At 41.1% G+C, this 15,642-nt stretch overlaps 1 protein-coding gene across 3 annotated transcripts; it reads left to right on the forward strand.

Annotated features, from left to right (window-relative positions):
• The first annotated feature begins 419 nt into the window (after positions 1–419).
• On the forward strand, positions 420–10,016 carry LOC127652223 (cartilage acidic protein 1-like). Of its 3 annotated transcripts, XM_052138361.1 has the most exons (14): positions 420–544; positions 922–1,115; positions 1,338–1,534; positions 1,614–1,750; positions 1,875–2,031; positions 4,903–5,037; positions 5,208–5,344; positions 5,436–5,572; positions 5,969–6,051; positions 6,195–6,295; positions 8,755–8,923; positions 9,270–9,415; positions 9,600–9,642; positions 9,745–10,016. In XM_052138361.1, exons 2-14 carry the CDS (start codon positions 928–930, stop codon positions 9,774–9,776), a joined length of 1,662 nt encoding a protein of 553 aa, XP_051994321.1. In that variant the 5' UTR covers positions 420–544; positions 922–927; the 3' UTR covers positions 9,777–10,016. The 3 variants fall into 3 exon arrangements, with proteins under 3 accessions (XP_051994321.1, XP_051994319.1, XP_051994320.1); XM_052138359.1 differs by having other exon boundaries at positions 9,600–10,016; XM_052138360.1 differs by having other exon boundaries at positions 426–544; positions 908–1,115; positions 9,600–10,016.
• The last annotated feature ends 5,626 nt before the right edge of the window (positions 10,017–15,642 follow it).

Raw genomic sequence — 15,642 nt, forward strand, 5'->3', positions numbered from 1 at the left:
ATCAGCAACTCATAGTGATGACTTAATATCTCTTTACTACACCAAAAACTGCTCGCAGGTTGGTAGTAGTGACCGTGTCATTTTAGTTTGTTCCAGGCAATAAAAAAATAAGCGTTCTCCAAAACGAAAAACTAAATATTTTCTAAACCTGAAAACGATCATTTGAGGGGGAAAAAATATAAATAAAATTGCCAAATCTCCCTGTAAAGTTTGTGTGGCTCTCTCACACTTCCGCTGGTGAGTGTATGAACTCCCCCGTTCTCGCAGCTTTGGTTCAGTCCGTCATGTTGTGTTTAGTATAAGGCCAGATCCACTGAGCTCCTGTTGCGGGGCGTTTCTCTGGCAGATTTCCGATTGGTCAAGCGTTCAATATATTTGAATATTTAAATTCCTTGAATGTGATTGGGCAGTCGCTTACACAAGCTCTTACACAAAGCGGCAGCACTGAAGTTGTGTAAGCAGCTAAAACCCACCATATAAAACAGAAGTTCCGCATCATTTTGAGTATTTTTCAATCAAGTGACCTACTGGAAACACTGGGAGTGTAAGTAGCCGTTATAATTGAGCGCAAATACCAGATTAGATGGATATGATAGAGTATTGTTAATTTGTTTACCTAACAAAACAGTTTTTTGCATTTCTGCATGGGTGATGGTGACTTCCAAATGCAATATCATCAATTAGTTCTGTTCTGGAAATATTTTTAATTTTCTTTAATATTAATTATCAACCAAATTCTGCTTTTTTTTATGCATAATTTCACCCACTCCCCATTTTATTTTTGCGATAGGAATGTATTTATGTTATGCCATATGATGTATATCCACCATTAAAAATGCTTTTCCCATCTAATCCAAAATAATTCCTTTATAAGCATGTGTATTGCATTGTAATGTGCTCTGTATAGCATTTGATTTACAGGTGGAGATGAGGTTGTGGTGGGCGTGTCTTCTCTGTTTGGGACTGTCTGGTCTCTCTCAAGCTCAGCCCATGTTCTCTGTTACCACGGATACAGTTCTGCCTCCTGATGCTCTTCACAACCCCACTCAACTGAATTATGGGATGGCGGTGACAGATGTGGATGGAGACGGGGACCTGGAGGTGGTGGTGGCCGGGTAGAAACAATCCAGCAGAACACTATGCACATTAGTGCAATACAATATAGTTAAGAAATATCTTGGGGGGTTTAAAGTTAAGGGGTTCTGGGGTCAAGGGTTCAAATTAGTCCAAAAATAAAACTGCATTACATTAAAAAGTCTTTATTATCACATGGCTGTGTGGGGGAATGAGGGTACATTTTATTTATTTAACTTAAATTTGGTTTGTTCCATTTTCAGGTATAATGGCCCAAACTTAGTTCTGAAGTACGACCGTACCCAGAACAAGCTGGTCAACATTGCCGTGGATGACCGCAGTTCTCCGTATTACCCGTTGAGAGACCCGCAGGGAAACGCCATTGGCGTGACCGCCTGCGATGTGGACGGAGACGGCAGAGAGGAGATTTACTTCCTCAACACCAACAACGCATTTTCTGGTACACACACACACGCACACACACACACAGTGATCTACAAAAGTATCCTTTATCAATGCCAAAACATAATTCTTTGTAGGTCGGGCGACGTACGCAGACAAACTGTTCAAGTTCCGTAATGGTCGTTTCGAGGATCTGCTCGGTGATGACATAAACGTGCGGAGAGGAGTAGCCAATCGCATGGCAGGACGCTCTGTTGCTTGTGTTGACAGAAAGGTACTTCATTGTTCATCACTTTATGAATTATTGTGTCAGCATAAAACCTTTCTGCTTATTTCATTCACCTTTGTATTCATTAATCTGTTTAATGAATATTACTGTATTTCTCGTCATGTTGTAGGGTACAGGTCGATACTCCATTTACGTGGCGAACTACGCCAGTGGAAACGTGGGGCCGCACGCACTGATAGAGATGGATGAAGCTGCCAGTGATGTGGAGAAGGGCATCATAGCTCTGTCTGATGTTGGACCGCAAGCTAACATTAACAAATACACAGGTCAGAGAGTTTTCAATTAAAACCTTTCACTATACTACGCCTGCAGTAACATCTGGCAATGTGTGTCAGATAACGTTGGTCTGCTGCATCCTCTGCTGGATAGTGCTCAGAATCGCCCCGCAAGATTGGAATTGCACTTGGAAATTGCGTTCTGCCATGATATTGTGGCCACATTTGCACTGTTGCCTGATCTGCATTATTCCTTTAGTGAATCGGGTGCTAAAACTATGTAAAAATATCTGTGCAGACAGCGTGTGTAAATATCAGTGGTGGCTCAGTGGTTGAGGCTCAGGGTTACTGACCAGAAGGTCGGGGGTTCAAGCCCCAGCACCACCAAGATGCCACTGTTGGGCCCTTGGGCAAGGCACTTAACTCCAGGTTGCTCCGGGGGGGATTGTCCCTGTAATAATTGCACTGTAAGTCGCTTTGGATAAAAGAGTCTGCCAAATGCATAAAGGTAAATGTAAATGTAAATATCAAGCACTTTTACCTGCCGCAATTAGTTCTTAGTCAATTCCCCCATAGTGTGGCGCTCCTGGACATTCTTAGTCGATTCCCTTATAGTGTGGCGCTCCTGGACATTCTTAGTCGATTCCCTTATAGTGTGGCGCTCCTGGACATTCTTAGTCGATTCCCTTATAGTGTGGCGCTCCTGGACATTCTTAGTCGATTCCCTTATAGTGTGGCGCTCCTGGACATTCTTAGTCCATTCCCTTATAGTGTGACGCTCCTGGACATTCTTAGTCGATTCCCCCATAGTGTGGCGCTCCTGGACATTCTTAGTCAATTCCCCTATAGTGTGACGCTCCTGGACATTCTTAGTCGATTCCCTTATAGTGTGGCGCTCCTGGACATTCTTAGTCAATTCCCCCATAGTGTGGCGCTCCTGGACATTCTTAGTCGATTCCCTTATAGTGTGGCACTCCTGGACATTCTTAGTCGATTCCCTTATAGTGTGGCGCTCCTGGACATTCTTAGTCGATTCCCTTATAGTGTGGCGCTCCTGGACATTCTTAGTCGATTCCCTTATAGTGTGGCGCTCCTGGACATTCTTAGTCGATTCCCTTATAGTGTGGCACTCCTGGACATTCTTAGTCAATTCCCCCATAGTGTGGCGCTCCTGGACATTCTTAGTCGATTCCCTTATAGTGTGGCGCTCCTGGACATTCTTAGTCGATTCCCTTATAGTGTGGCACTCCTGGACATTCTTAGTCGATTCCCTTATAGTGTGGCGCTCCTGGACATTCTTAGTCCATTCCCTTATAGTGTGACGCTCCTGGACATTCTTAGTCAATTCCCCCATAGTGTGGCACTCCTGGACATTCTTAGTCCATTCCCTTATAGTGTGACGCTCCTGGACATTCTTAGTCCATTCCCTTATAGTGTGACGCTCCTGGACATTCTTAGTCAATTCCCCCATAGTGTGGCGCTCCTGGACATTCTTAGTCGATTCCATTATAGTGTGGCGCTCCTGGACATTCTTAGTCGATTCCCTTATAGTGTGACGCTCCTGGACATTCTTAGTCAATTCCCCCATAGTGTGGCGCTCCTGGACATTCTTAGTCGATTCCATTATAGTGTGACGCTCCTGGACATTCTTAGTCGATTCCATTATAGTGTGGCGCTCCTGGACATTCTTAGTCCATTCCCTTATAGTGTGACGCTCCTGGACATTCTTAGTCAATTCCCCCATAGTGTGGCGCTCCTGGACATTCTTAGTCGATTCCATTATAGTGTGACGCTCCTGGACATTCTTAGTCGATTCCATTATAGTGTGGCGCTCCTGGACATTCTTAGTCGATTCCCCTATAGTGTGGCGCTCCTGGACATTCTTAGTCGATTCCCTTATAGTGTGACGCTCCTGGACATTCTTAGTCGATTCCCTTATAGTGTGGCGCTCCTGGACATTCTTAGTCGATTCCCTTATAGTGTGGCGCTCCTGGACATTCTTAGTCAATTCCCCCATAGTGTGGCGCTCCTGGACATTCTTAGTCGATTCCCTTATAGTGTGGCTCCTGGACATTCTTAGTCGATTCCCTTATAGCGTGGCTCCTGGACATTCTTAGTCCATTCCCTTATAGTGTGACGCTCCTGGACATTCTTAGTCGATTCCCCCATAGTGTGGCGCTCCTGGACATTCTTAGTCAATTCCCCTATAGTGTGACGCTCCTGGACATTCTTAGTCGATTCCCCTATAGTGTGGCGCTCCTGGACATTCTTAGTCGATTCCCCATAGTGTGGCGCTCCTGGACATTCTTAGTCGATTCCCCTATAGTGTGGCGCTCCTGGACATTCTTAGTCGATTCCCCATAGTGTGGCGCTCCTGGACATTCTTAGTCGATTCCCCCATAGTGTGGCGCTCCTGGACATTCTTAGTCGATTCCCCTATAGTGTGACGCTCCTGGACATTCTTAGTTGATTCCCTTAAAGTGTGACGCTCCTGGACATTCTTAGTCTATTCCCCTATAGTGTGACCTTTTTTTTTCTGCCTTCAAACCCTCCAAAAATTGTCCCAATTTTCTTCCATTGTAAGTGCCTCACTGTAACCTCCATTTTTTTTAAAGAAAATGAGGAACGAGTCTAAATTAATTTTTGTGGTGATCAACATTATGCCACAAATGCTGTCGATTGAGCTTCACTTGTATTGGACCCAGAATATTCCTTTAAAGTATACTCTTTTGACCTCAAACCCGTATGGACGCGTTCAACGCATGCGCACTACAACTGCTCTTTAAGCACCGCCAACGCCAGGCGCTTGTGCTGACGACATATTGGGCTGCACGCAGACAGTCCGCAGGGACTGCGAACATGACGACATTTACCTCACGTCTCAGTAAAGAGTTTTTGTAAACATTGGGTTTCTGATTTCAGGTGGGCGTGGCGTGATTGTCGGACCAATCCTCAGCCAAACAAGATCGGACATCTTTTGCGACAATGAAAATGGACCCAACTTCCTGTTCCAAAACAATGGTGATGGAACATTCAAAGATGTCGCCGCAGAGGCAGGTGAGAGACCCGACTGACCATTTACAGTAAATTAATATTGTATCTTAATAATTGTCCTGCCTAGTAATTTAAATGATTATTTAATAATAAATGAACTATTGTTATGACACCAGTGGACCACTGATTTTGAGTTATCGTCACATATGATGTTTATGTGTGATTGTTGACAGGAGTTGAAGACCGCTATCAGCATGGCAGAGGTGTGGCGCTCGCTGACTTTAATGGCGATGGAAAGACCGACATTGTTTATGGTAACTGGAACGGTCCACACCGACTCTACCTGCAGGACCAGCAACAGAGATTCAAGGTGCGAATCAAACGTGGCCATTCACTGCCAGCTGTCGTTCAGCACTTCATGCTCATGTATATTATGTTTACATTGTGTTCTGCTGTTGTAGGACATCGCCACTCAGGCTTTCGCGTCTCCGTCACCCATCCGTACCGTCATCGCAGCCGACTTTGACAACGATCTCCAGCTCGAAGTCTTCTTCAATAATATCGCGTACAGAGGAAACGCCCCCAACCGAATCTTCAGGTACAAACTAAATCATCAACTATGTGTTCTATGATAATGTAAACATGCCACTTGGAAGCATGTAACCCATATGAACACAGAGTACATTGTTGGGTGGGTAATACCTCTTTTTAGCATTTTTCAATAGCTGAAAAGGCAGCTTAAACCAGACTAAAGTAGTTTGCTGGTCTTATCTGTCTTATCTGGGGGTCTTAACCAACAAGCTGGCCAGGGTCAGGGCTCCATTTCCCAAAAGCATCGTAGGCCTGAGTAGATCGTAGAAACCATTGGCGCCAACGATCTCTACAATCAACTTAAGCTTGCGATTCTTTTGGGAAACTCTTTGCTGGTTTTAGAGGGGTCAGGTGTGTCTGAAATGGTTTCTTCAGCAGGAAATGTGTCTTTGTGTTTGTTCAGGGTGTCCAGGAAACCGAATTCTGACCCTGGGATCACAGAGCTGGATGTTGGCGACGCCTCTGAGCCTCAGGGGCGGGGCACAGGTGACCATCTGACCAACATCACATCCCGTCCTGTGTTAATAAACAACCTTTTTTTTAATGAATAGCATTTATCAGTGCCATCTTTACACTAAATATGCAAGATTCATGAAGTTTAATTGATCAGTTCTTTGTGGGTGTTACAGGTGCCACGGTAACAGACTTTGATGGTGATGGGATGTTGGATTTGTTGGTCGCTCACGGTGAGAGCGCATCACAGCCTATCTCTGTGTTTAAGGTTAATCAGGTATGTCACATTAACCAATCAGCCCACAGGGATTTCAAATCTTGATACGATATAAAATATCTCAGAGAAAGAAGAACTGATGTAACGTACATTAGCCCATAATCAGATTTATATTTGCGTCTTGGCATTTAATACATTCTTTATATCCGTTTGTCGTTTTCTGTCCACTATAACTATACAGCAACTCGGCAATACTGTAAATGACCCTAATTACATCAATGCTCTAGAAAATTGACACCTCAAAATTAATGTAAATTTTATCATTTGATATGAACACATGGGAAGGAATCATCGTTTTGCCGCCTGTTGAGTACCAGTGTTGGGTAACGTTACTTTTAAAAGTACTCGTTATAATTTTGTGTAACTCCTTAAAGTTACTTAATTCAAAAGTAAATTCTTATGGAAAGTAAATTGTTACGTTACTTTTGCATTACTTTTTTCTCACAGCCACTTTTTTTTTGTATGGAATGCATAGTATACAAGAGGCATGCTAGCATACAGGTCATGCTAGCTACTGTACAACACGCCTCAAAACAACTGTAAACAAACAGATATTTGTTCGTGCCATATTTATAATAAAGAATCAATAACATGAATATGCATTATTAGTTTTTCCATCAACATGGCAGTCAATATGAATAATGAAGAATACACACTGTCTTACCTAAAGCAGGAAAGACAACACTTGAACCTGCATCATGTCTGTCATCATGTGCGGTGCCCATCGACAATGCCAGAGTCAACCTGAGATGTTCTTCAAAAATCAGGATAAAACAAAAATGTAGGATATTTTTAGAAACTAAGACATTTTATCTGTGCACACAATCGATGTAGAACATTGCTCAGAGCCACTGATCCAGAGTCAGCTTTTCTCATCCCATTCTCCCAGTTACGGGGAGCTGTGACACGGAGCAGTTCAGCTGCATTAGTCTGTGAATTGAGCGAGTATTTCACCCTGTGTATCATGTCGTGGCCAGTGGGAGACTAGTCTTATACTTAGTCTGCCTAAACGTATTTACAGATGTTTTAATGCAGTGTGTGTTAACACATGAATCAATCGTATCTCACTCAACCGAATGTTTCCTCATATTATGCAAAAACATGCAATTTTCCCGGCTTGCATAGCTAATGCCCATGCGTGTTAGCAAGCTGATTGACAGCCGATCTCTGTATCTAAAACTTGATTGGCTCTTTTACCTGCAAGGCGGGACTACCTTTCTAAATCCATTGACTGTTGGGTGCTAGAGCTTCTTGGTTGGGCATTCCAGTTTCTTCACTTCTTTTAAACAGAAGTGACTCGTCTCTACTAAATAGTCTCTGGTCTCACACTCTATAGAACTACAATTCCCATCATGCACTGCATCTCCTCCCCAAAGTTTGCACAATTTTACTCCTGATTTCTCGCAATACAGGGACAGTAGTGGTGTACAGAAGCAATGCGTTACTTTATTTAAAAAGTAACTCCGATATTGTGATCAAAAATAAAAAATATTACGTTACTTGTTACTCAAAAACAGTAATCTGATTACGTAACACACGTTACTTGTAACGCATTACCCCCAACACTATTGAGAAACATGGCTTTATATTATTATATATGAGAAGAAAAACTGATCCTGTATCAGTAGGACCGCGTAAAAATATCGATTTTTCCAATTCATTTGAATGATCTCAATATAATTTCTTAAATCCCAAGATAAATCTCTTATTGTATGCACATCCCTCCACTACAATGCGAGGAAATCACTCGCATTTGCAACCAAATTTCATGCTATGCGGCTAAAATGTATCTGGCTGGTCAGATTTCACTCGTTCCTTGTCCAAAGACGATATCCACACAGCCATTGAATAATGTCTATTTTAATATCCTTTCTGTTCTTTACAGTCATTTGTTGATCAAAAACAGCAAAAAAAATACAAATTTAAGTCTAATCATTAATAGCACAGATGAGAAAAAGCCATTCGAGTCCACTCACGTAAACATGCGCTCATTTACAGGCGCTTTGCCGAACTGCCGGTTTTGTTAAAGAGACAGTACCGCTTATTAGCACCTGTTCAACTAATCAATGTAAATACTGGTAAATTGTACAAATTATGCTTGTGAACAATTAACATGTAACAAAATATAATATATGCAATATTATATCACATTTATTGACAGAATACATGGATTTGTTCGTTTTTAAATGTGACCAAAATAATGAAAAACTAATCAAATTGAATTAGTAAAATGTATAATGTACCTAGTTAGAAGGTCCCCTGTATCATTTAAAAATATATATATATAATTCTTTTTTTTTTTTTTTTTTTTTAAATCTCAGATTTTCTAAATGTTTCCAGTCTTTTGGATCCCACTGTATATGTACATGTACATGTTTTCTTGAAAAATGATTTGAAATGCAGAAATATTAACTTTTTTAATTTGCATAAACTCAGCACCTGTATTCATCTCTCTATAGGGCTCCAGTAATAAGTGGTTGCGTGTGGTGCCGCGCACTCGTTTTGGGGCATACGCTCGCGGAGCAAAGGTGGTGATGTACACGAAACACAGCGGCGTGCACACACGTATCATCGACGGAGGGTCGGGGTACCTGTGCGAGATGGAGCCCGTGGCTCACTTTGGATTAGGTACAAGCTGTTTATTTACACCAGATGCAGATGTCATTATTAAAGGAGTACTTTGTAGATTACAAAGATGTTCACTTACATGAGATGAAGACTCAGTGAGCCCTTATTACAGTAGCCTTATTTTACATATGTTGCTCCAAATTATCACATGACCAGCCACTTACTGTATCTGATAATCCCTTTAATATCAGATGCTTGGGTGGCAAATATACATGTATTAAACCAGATGTCATCGTTATAAAGAAAAGATAGAAATAGTGCCCAGTTAGTGCCTCTATTCTCTGAAGACTGTAATGTATTAAACATTTGCATATTGCACTCATAATCTCCTCTCATTGGCTCACAGGGAGCGATGACGCCACCAGCATTGCAGTCTATTGGCCAGATGGACGTTCAATGGTCAGACCGCTCGAGTCTGCTGATATGAACACGGTTATTGAGATCGCATACCCTAATGAAGGAGAGGAGTCAGTGCTCATGTCTGACTCACAGGTATGGATGCATGCAAATGAGGAGGAGGAGGAGTCAAAGCACACCTTACATAGGCAGGTATGGGAATATGCAAATTAGGAAAGAGATTATGTACTCACCAGACGCTTTTCTGCACAAATCCACCTGATATAACTACATGTGCTTCAATAAGATATTCTGCTGAAGTTCGGCTGTTTCTTTGCAGTGTGGAGAGGGGTTTACAGTGAATACAAATGGCCGCTGTGTTGGTAAGATCTCTACAGAACATGCTGCTCAATCTATGTAAATGACATGCCTCATTTGCACATGCATGACTAATATGCATATACTGTGTGTGTGTGTATTCATAGAATCTTTCTTATATTCACCAACAAATCCGTGACAGCGTGAGCATTCTCTACTGCATCTGTTTTAATAACTCCTCATGTTTAATACATCTGAGCTGTCACATGTCTGAAGCTACAGACCAAACAAACAAGTGTTCATACTGAAATCATCACCAAACTGCTAAACATTTCATTACTAAATGTTTACATGAAACACTAGTTAGATGTTTTAAATGTTTATTGTTATTATTTGTAACTTGTGTTGTCCAATTTCTGTTAAATAAAAATCAAATCACACCCTGCCTGACGTCCTATGAGCGTGATTCAGTTTTCTAACAGCTTTCACTCTCTCTCTCTCTCTCCTTCTTTATCCGCTTATTCCTGCTCATCCCTTCATCCTGTTAGATATAAACAAGTGCAGGCAGGTGCCAGCGGTGTGTCCTAACACTCGTCCAGTATGCACTAACACATACGGTCATTATAAGTGCAGTCCCAAGAAGAGATGTGCTCGGGGCTACAAGCCCAGCAGAGATGGGCGAGTGTGCGTGGGTGAGTGCTATGAGTAGCATTTCTGTAAAAACATGCCAAGCGTGCATGAAACTTCAGGTGCCTTGTCCCCTGCATAACTCCTGCATGAAAAGAAAGACCCTTTTAATTACGATGAAGAAGTCTTAATTTTACTGTAGCCATTCAATATTAAAACCCTAATGCATATTGCATTTGGTGGAAAGATTGGTTGAACCTCCTCTCGTTGGTTTCTCCTCCACAACAATAAAAAAGCTAAATCATGCTTACTGTAATGCACTTACAATGAGGAAGACATTGCACCGGGATAAATGTTTATAATACACAATTTATAGCACATTTATAAAATCAGTTATTCAGCCAGTCCTAACCCCAATACATGTATTAGCCTTATTACAAGCTTATTGCATGTTTAATCACACTTATTACTGCTTATTATATGGCTACACTTATTACATGGTGATTCATGCTTATTACCTCTTATGTGGTTACTCATTCTTATTACCACTTATTACATGGTTACTCACTCTTATTACCTCTTACTACATGGTTACTAATGCTTATTACTGCTTGTTACATATTTACTCACACTTATCTCTTATTAAATGGTTATTTATGCTTATTACAACTTATCATATGGTTATTCTTTCTTTTTACCTCTTACGACATGGTTACTCATGCTTATTACCGCTTATTACATAGTTAATCATGCTTATTGCCGCTTATTATATGGCTACTCTTATTACATGGTTACTAATGCTTATTACTGCTAATCACATAGTTACTCACTCTTTTTACCGCTTATTACATGGTTAATCATGCTTATTACCACTTATTATATGGTTACTCTTTCTTATTACATGGTTAATCATGCTTATTACCACTTATTACATGGTTACTCTTTCTTATTACCTCTTATTACATGGTTAATCATGCTTATTACCGCTTATTATATGGTTACTCTTTCTTATTACCACTTATTACATGGTTAATCATGCTTATTACCGCTTATTACTGCTTATTACATGGTTAATCATGCTTATTACCGCTTATTATATGGTTACTCTTTCTTATTACCACTTATTACATGGTTAATCATGCTTATTACCGCTTATTATATGGTTACTCTTTCTTATTACCTCTTATTACATGGTTAATCATGCTTATTACCGCTTATTACCTGCTTATTACATGGTTAATCATGCGTATTACTGCTTATTACATGGTTAATCCTGCTTATTACCGCTTATTACATGGTTAATCATGCTTATTACCGCTTAATTACATAGTTAATCATGCTTATTTCCGCTTATTACATGGTTAATCATGCTTATTACCGCTTATTATATGGTTAAACTTTCTTATTACCTCTTATTACATGGTTAATCATGCTTATTGCCGCTTAATATAGGCTACACTTATTACATGTTTACTAACCAAAGAAATATTTAAATGAACATGAACAAATTATTTGAGTTGAAAGTACATTATTATGTGAGAAGTGACCGTGGAGTCTCCAGAAACAGCTGAATTCCTCCTCTGGTTTGCGTCCGAGTTCTGTTGGTGTTTATATTATGAAAATTATAAACTAACTGCTTGTTATCCATATTTGGAAAATTAATAAATAAATGGACATGAAATATTGATTTGTGTTGAAATTGATTCATTAGCTTACTTGTAGTGATTGCAGAGTGATACAAGAATAAGAAAGATGACTTGATATATCCGGATGACCTGTGGGAAATCACTTTATCCCCGAATGTGCAGTCGTTATTCAGAAATAAATCATATCAGACCACTGGATGCCCGAATGACCAATTTGATATTGTACATTTCTAGAGAACTGTGTAATAAAGGTCAAATTACTTTTTATTTTTTTTTTATTTACAGAAGAATTAATAAAACACTTTGCTTTAAACCCTACTTTTGCCCCATAGACTTACATTGTAAGTGCTGTACAGTAAATGCTATTTTTGCTTGTTTTTATGAACCGAGGGGTGAGTTAAAATAACTTCCTGTGGTATTCTGCAGCATGTCACAGTTGCATCCAGAAAATTCCTCTAAAACCCTCTCCTCTCGTACCTCTCTCTTTTTCTCCAGCTGTGGCCTCCAGATATGAGAGCAGCATCTCTTCCTGTCCTGTCTGTTGTAGTCTTCATCTTCCTCTGCTTCTGGTCTCAGTGCTGAGTGTGTCTGGAGTTCTGTGTATCTGATCATCAGGCTGCATGCTCATTATAAATGTGTTTTACTCGAGACTATTCAGCATCTGTAGCCCTGTTGCTCTGGTCAGTTCGAATCTGTTGGATTCACTCTGTCAGCATGCTCAAAGACACCTCAGAGTTATTACATGATGGAAACGGGTTCTTTTGGTCTGTAAACCCTACTGAAAATCCAGCTAAAACCAGCTAATGATGATGGTAGGGGTTCCACATGGTTGCAGGTCATCTATGGTCATTAGCTGGTCCAAGCTGGGCTAGATGTTGTGTCAGTTGGAGTCTCTTTACAGTAGCAGACTCAGGCTCAGTCTGTGTATATAAACTGGTAGTTTAGATGTTTATAGTTTATATCATGTACCCTAAAATCAACCCCATTCAGCCAAATTACTGACATTTTTGCCTCAATTTAAGCGTGAACATATTCCCTCTAGTGTTACTGATAGTGCATCATGTGAGCAACCATACAAGATATGAGTTATGGTCTATTGGGTACCAGGAAGTAATTAAATTCACATAAAAAAACTGAACAAGTTATTGCGTGAACATTCGTGCCACTGTAAACAAGCTTCTCTCATGCACTCGTGAACGCACAACCGAAGTCAAGATTGTCACTGAACAATGACATCAATTTCGGGTTGTTTCTCACCAAAACCAATCAAATTAATTTAGAGGACTTGGAATGACACAGGATTTGCATGGACTACTTTTACTTTGTTCCTTTTTTAGCTTTATAGTGAGGCACGACAGCCATTCTGTTGAAATAACAAGGATCTATCCATTTTTCCTCCATCGCTTCAGCCATGTCAGGGTCAAGAGACTGATGACTGACCAGGTTATGGGGCTGCTTACTACAGTTCCCAAGGTTTTTCTGACCCTGGGTCTCCACGATTATTACCGTTGAGTTGAGTCATCATCCACATGCTGAAGATCTTCTTCCATCGAAGGTTCCTGGTCATTTCCACTGTCAGAATTGTCCAGGGTCCGAGATGCCCAGTGCACCGAGGCCAACTTCTGGAGCTCCTGGGTATATGGTGGTTTGATGGTTCTCACAGTCTGACAGTGGGCAGAGGTGTGTGTGGGTGTTGAACTGTTCTCGTCAAAGCTCTCCAACGGGTCCTTTTGGACAATGACATCATCCGACGTCACATCAGAGCTCTCTTTTGGGACCTCTTGGACAATGACATCATCTGACGTCACATCAGAGCTCCAAGAGGTCCCAAAAGAGAGCTCTGATGTGATGTCAGATGATGTCATTGTCCAAGACGTCACATCAGAGCTCTCTTTTGGGACCTCTTGGAAGATGACGTCATCCGACGTCACATCGGAGCTCTCTTCTGGGACCTCTTGGACGATGACGTCATCCGACGTCACATCAGAGCTCTCTTTGGGACCTCTTGGACGATGACGTCATCCGACGTCACATCAGAGCTCTCTTCTGGGACCTCTTGGACGATGACGTCATCCGACGTCACATCAGAGCTCTCTTTTGGGACCTCTTGGATGATGACGTCATCCGACGTCACATCGGAGCTCTCTTCTGGGACCTCTTGGACGATGACGTCATCCGACGTCACATCGGAGCTCTCTTCTGGGACCTCTTGGACGATGACGTCATCCGACGTCACATCGGAGCTCTCTTTTGGGACCTCTTGGACGATGACGTCATCCGACGTCACATCAGAGCTCTCTTTTGGGACCTCTTGGACGATGACGTCATCCGACGTCACATCAGAGCTCTCTTCTGAGTCCTCTTGGATGATGACATCATCCAACGTCACCTCAAAGCTCTCTTGTGGGACCTCTCCACCCCGTCTTCTTGGACAATAATGTCAGCCGACATCACGTCATAGCTCTTCTCGCAGTCCTCTTCCAAGTGAAAGCTCTCTTCCCAGTCCTCATGGACGAGGATGTCATCCGACATCACATCATGGCTTTCTTCTGGGACCTCTTGAATGATGACATCATCTGACGCCATGTTAGAGCTTTTCTCCCAGTCCTCTTCAAAGTGAGAATGTTCCTCCCAGTACTCATGGACGATGACAGTGTCCGTCGTCACGTCAGAACTCTCTTCTTGAACAATGACATCATCTGATGTCACGTCATAGCTCTCATCCCAGTCCTCTCCAACACAATAGCTCTCCTCCCAGTCCTCATGTCATCCGACATCACATCATAGTTTTCTTCTAGGACCTCTTGACAGTGACATCATCCAACATCACATCATAGCTTTCTTCGGGGATCTCTTGGATGATGTCAGCCGACGTCATATCAAAGCTGTCAGGATTGGCCAGTGGTCCGCACCACATGATACTCAAGGTCTTGCGAGAGTCCCCAATGTATTAGCAGCATCAGTGTGGTACATGAAGTTGACGTATCCATTCCACCAACAATGTGTCCCGCCAAGTCTTCTCATCTGCACAGAACTGATGGGACCGAAGACGCTGAAGTCCTTTGGTCACCCAGAAACAAAGACCCTGGCTGGACACTAGAAGATAGTTTAGCTAATTTGCAGGACATTGTCCCAGTATACACTAACAGAGAAGCTGTATCAAATGCAGTAATCTGGCAGCCAAGTGTGCAATCAAATCAAATGATAAGATTTTATAAACTGCAATGCAATGACATTCCACAGACTCATTCCAAGGTTCTCTTTATGACATCACAGTTAAGAGTTCCATTACTTTATATGTTCTGCTGCAACTGTTCACCATTTAAAAAAACAACCACTTTGGGTTCAGATACATTCTAAATAATAGTGAATTAAACCCTTGAAAATAAATTTTAAATTGAAATGAACAGTGAGTGAGTTATTGTGCATAATCACCACAGACAAACACACAATCTCCAAACATAATATGGATGATTAACATTAAAAATAAACCCATAAACATCAATGTTAAATAAATGAAGTCATGTCCTAATTAATGCTATACATTTGATTTAATAAGTAAATAAAAGCTTTATTTTTTAAGAAATGTAATGATAATAAAATGTTTTTTTTCAGCAGGTAATAACAGCATATAACACAAGCTAATGGTTTTCCACACGCTACTGTATTTATATTACATTAAATGAATAAAAATATACATTAATATCTAAAAACATCAAGATGACCAAAAATGCACAAATAATAAATACAACTTTGTGTCAGAAATATGTTTAAATAAAAATCTCCCACACA

The sequence above is a fragment of the Xyrauchen texanus genome, chromosome 11 (genome assembly GCF_025860055.1).
Source record: "Xyrauchen texanus isolate HMW12.3.18 chromosome 11, RBS_HiC_50CHRs, whole genome shotgun sequence".
Lineage (NCBI taxonomy): Eukaryota > Metazoa > Chordata > Actinopteri > Cypriniformes > Catostomidae > Xyrauchen > Xyrauchen texanus.

Excerpts from the sequence above, each read along its gene's own strand:
- LOC127652223 (XM_052138359.1), top strand. The coding sequence starts at position 928 with ATGAGGTTGTGGTGGGCGTGTCTTCTCTGTTTGGGACTGTCTGGTCTC. Across the intron at positions 1,535-1,613 it reads CACCAACAACGCATTTTCTG|GTCGGGCGACGTACGCAGAC; the intron begins GTACACACACAC and ends AATTCTTTGTAG. Across the intron at positions 6,296-8,754 it reads CTGTGTTTAAGGTTAATCAG|GGCTCCAGTAATAAGTGGTT; the intron begins GTATGTCACATT and ends ATCTCTCTATAG.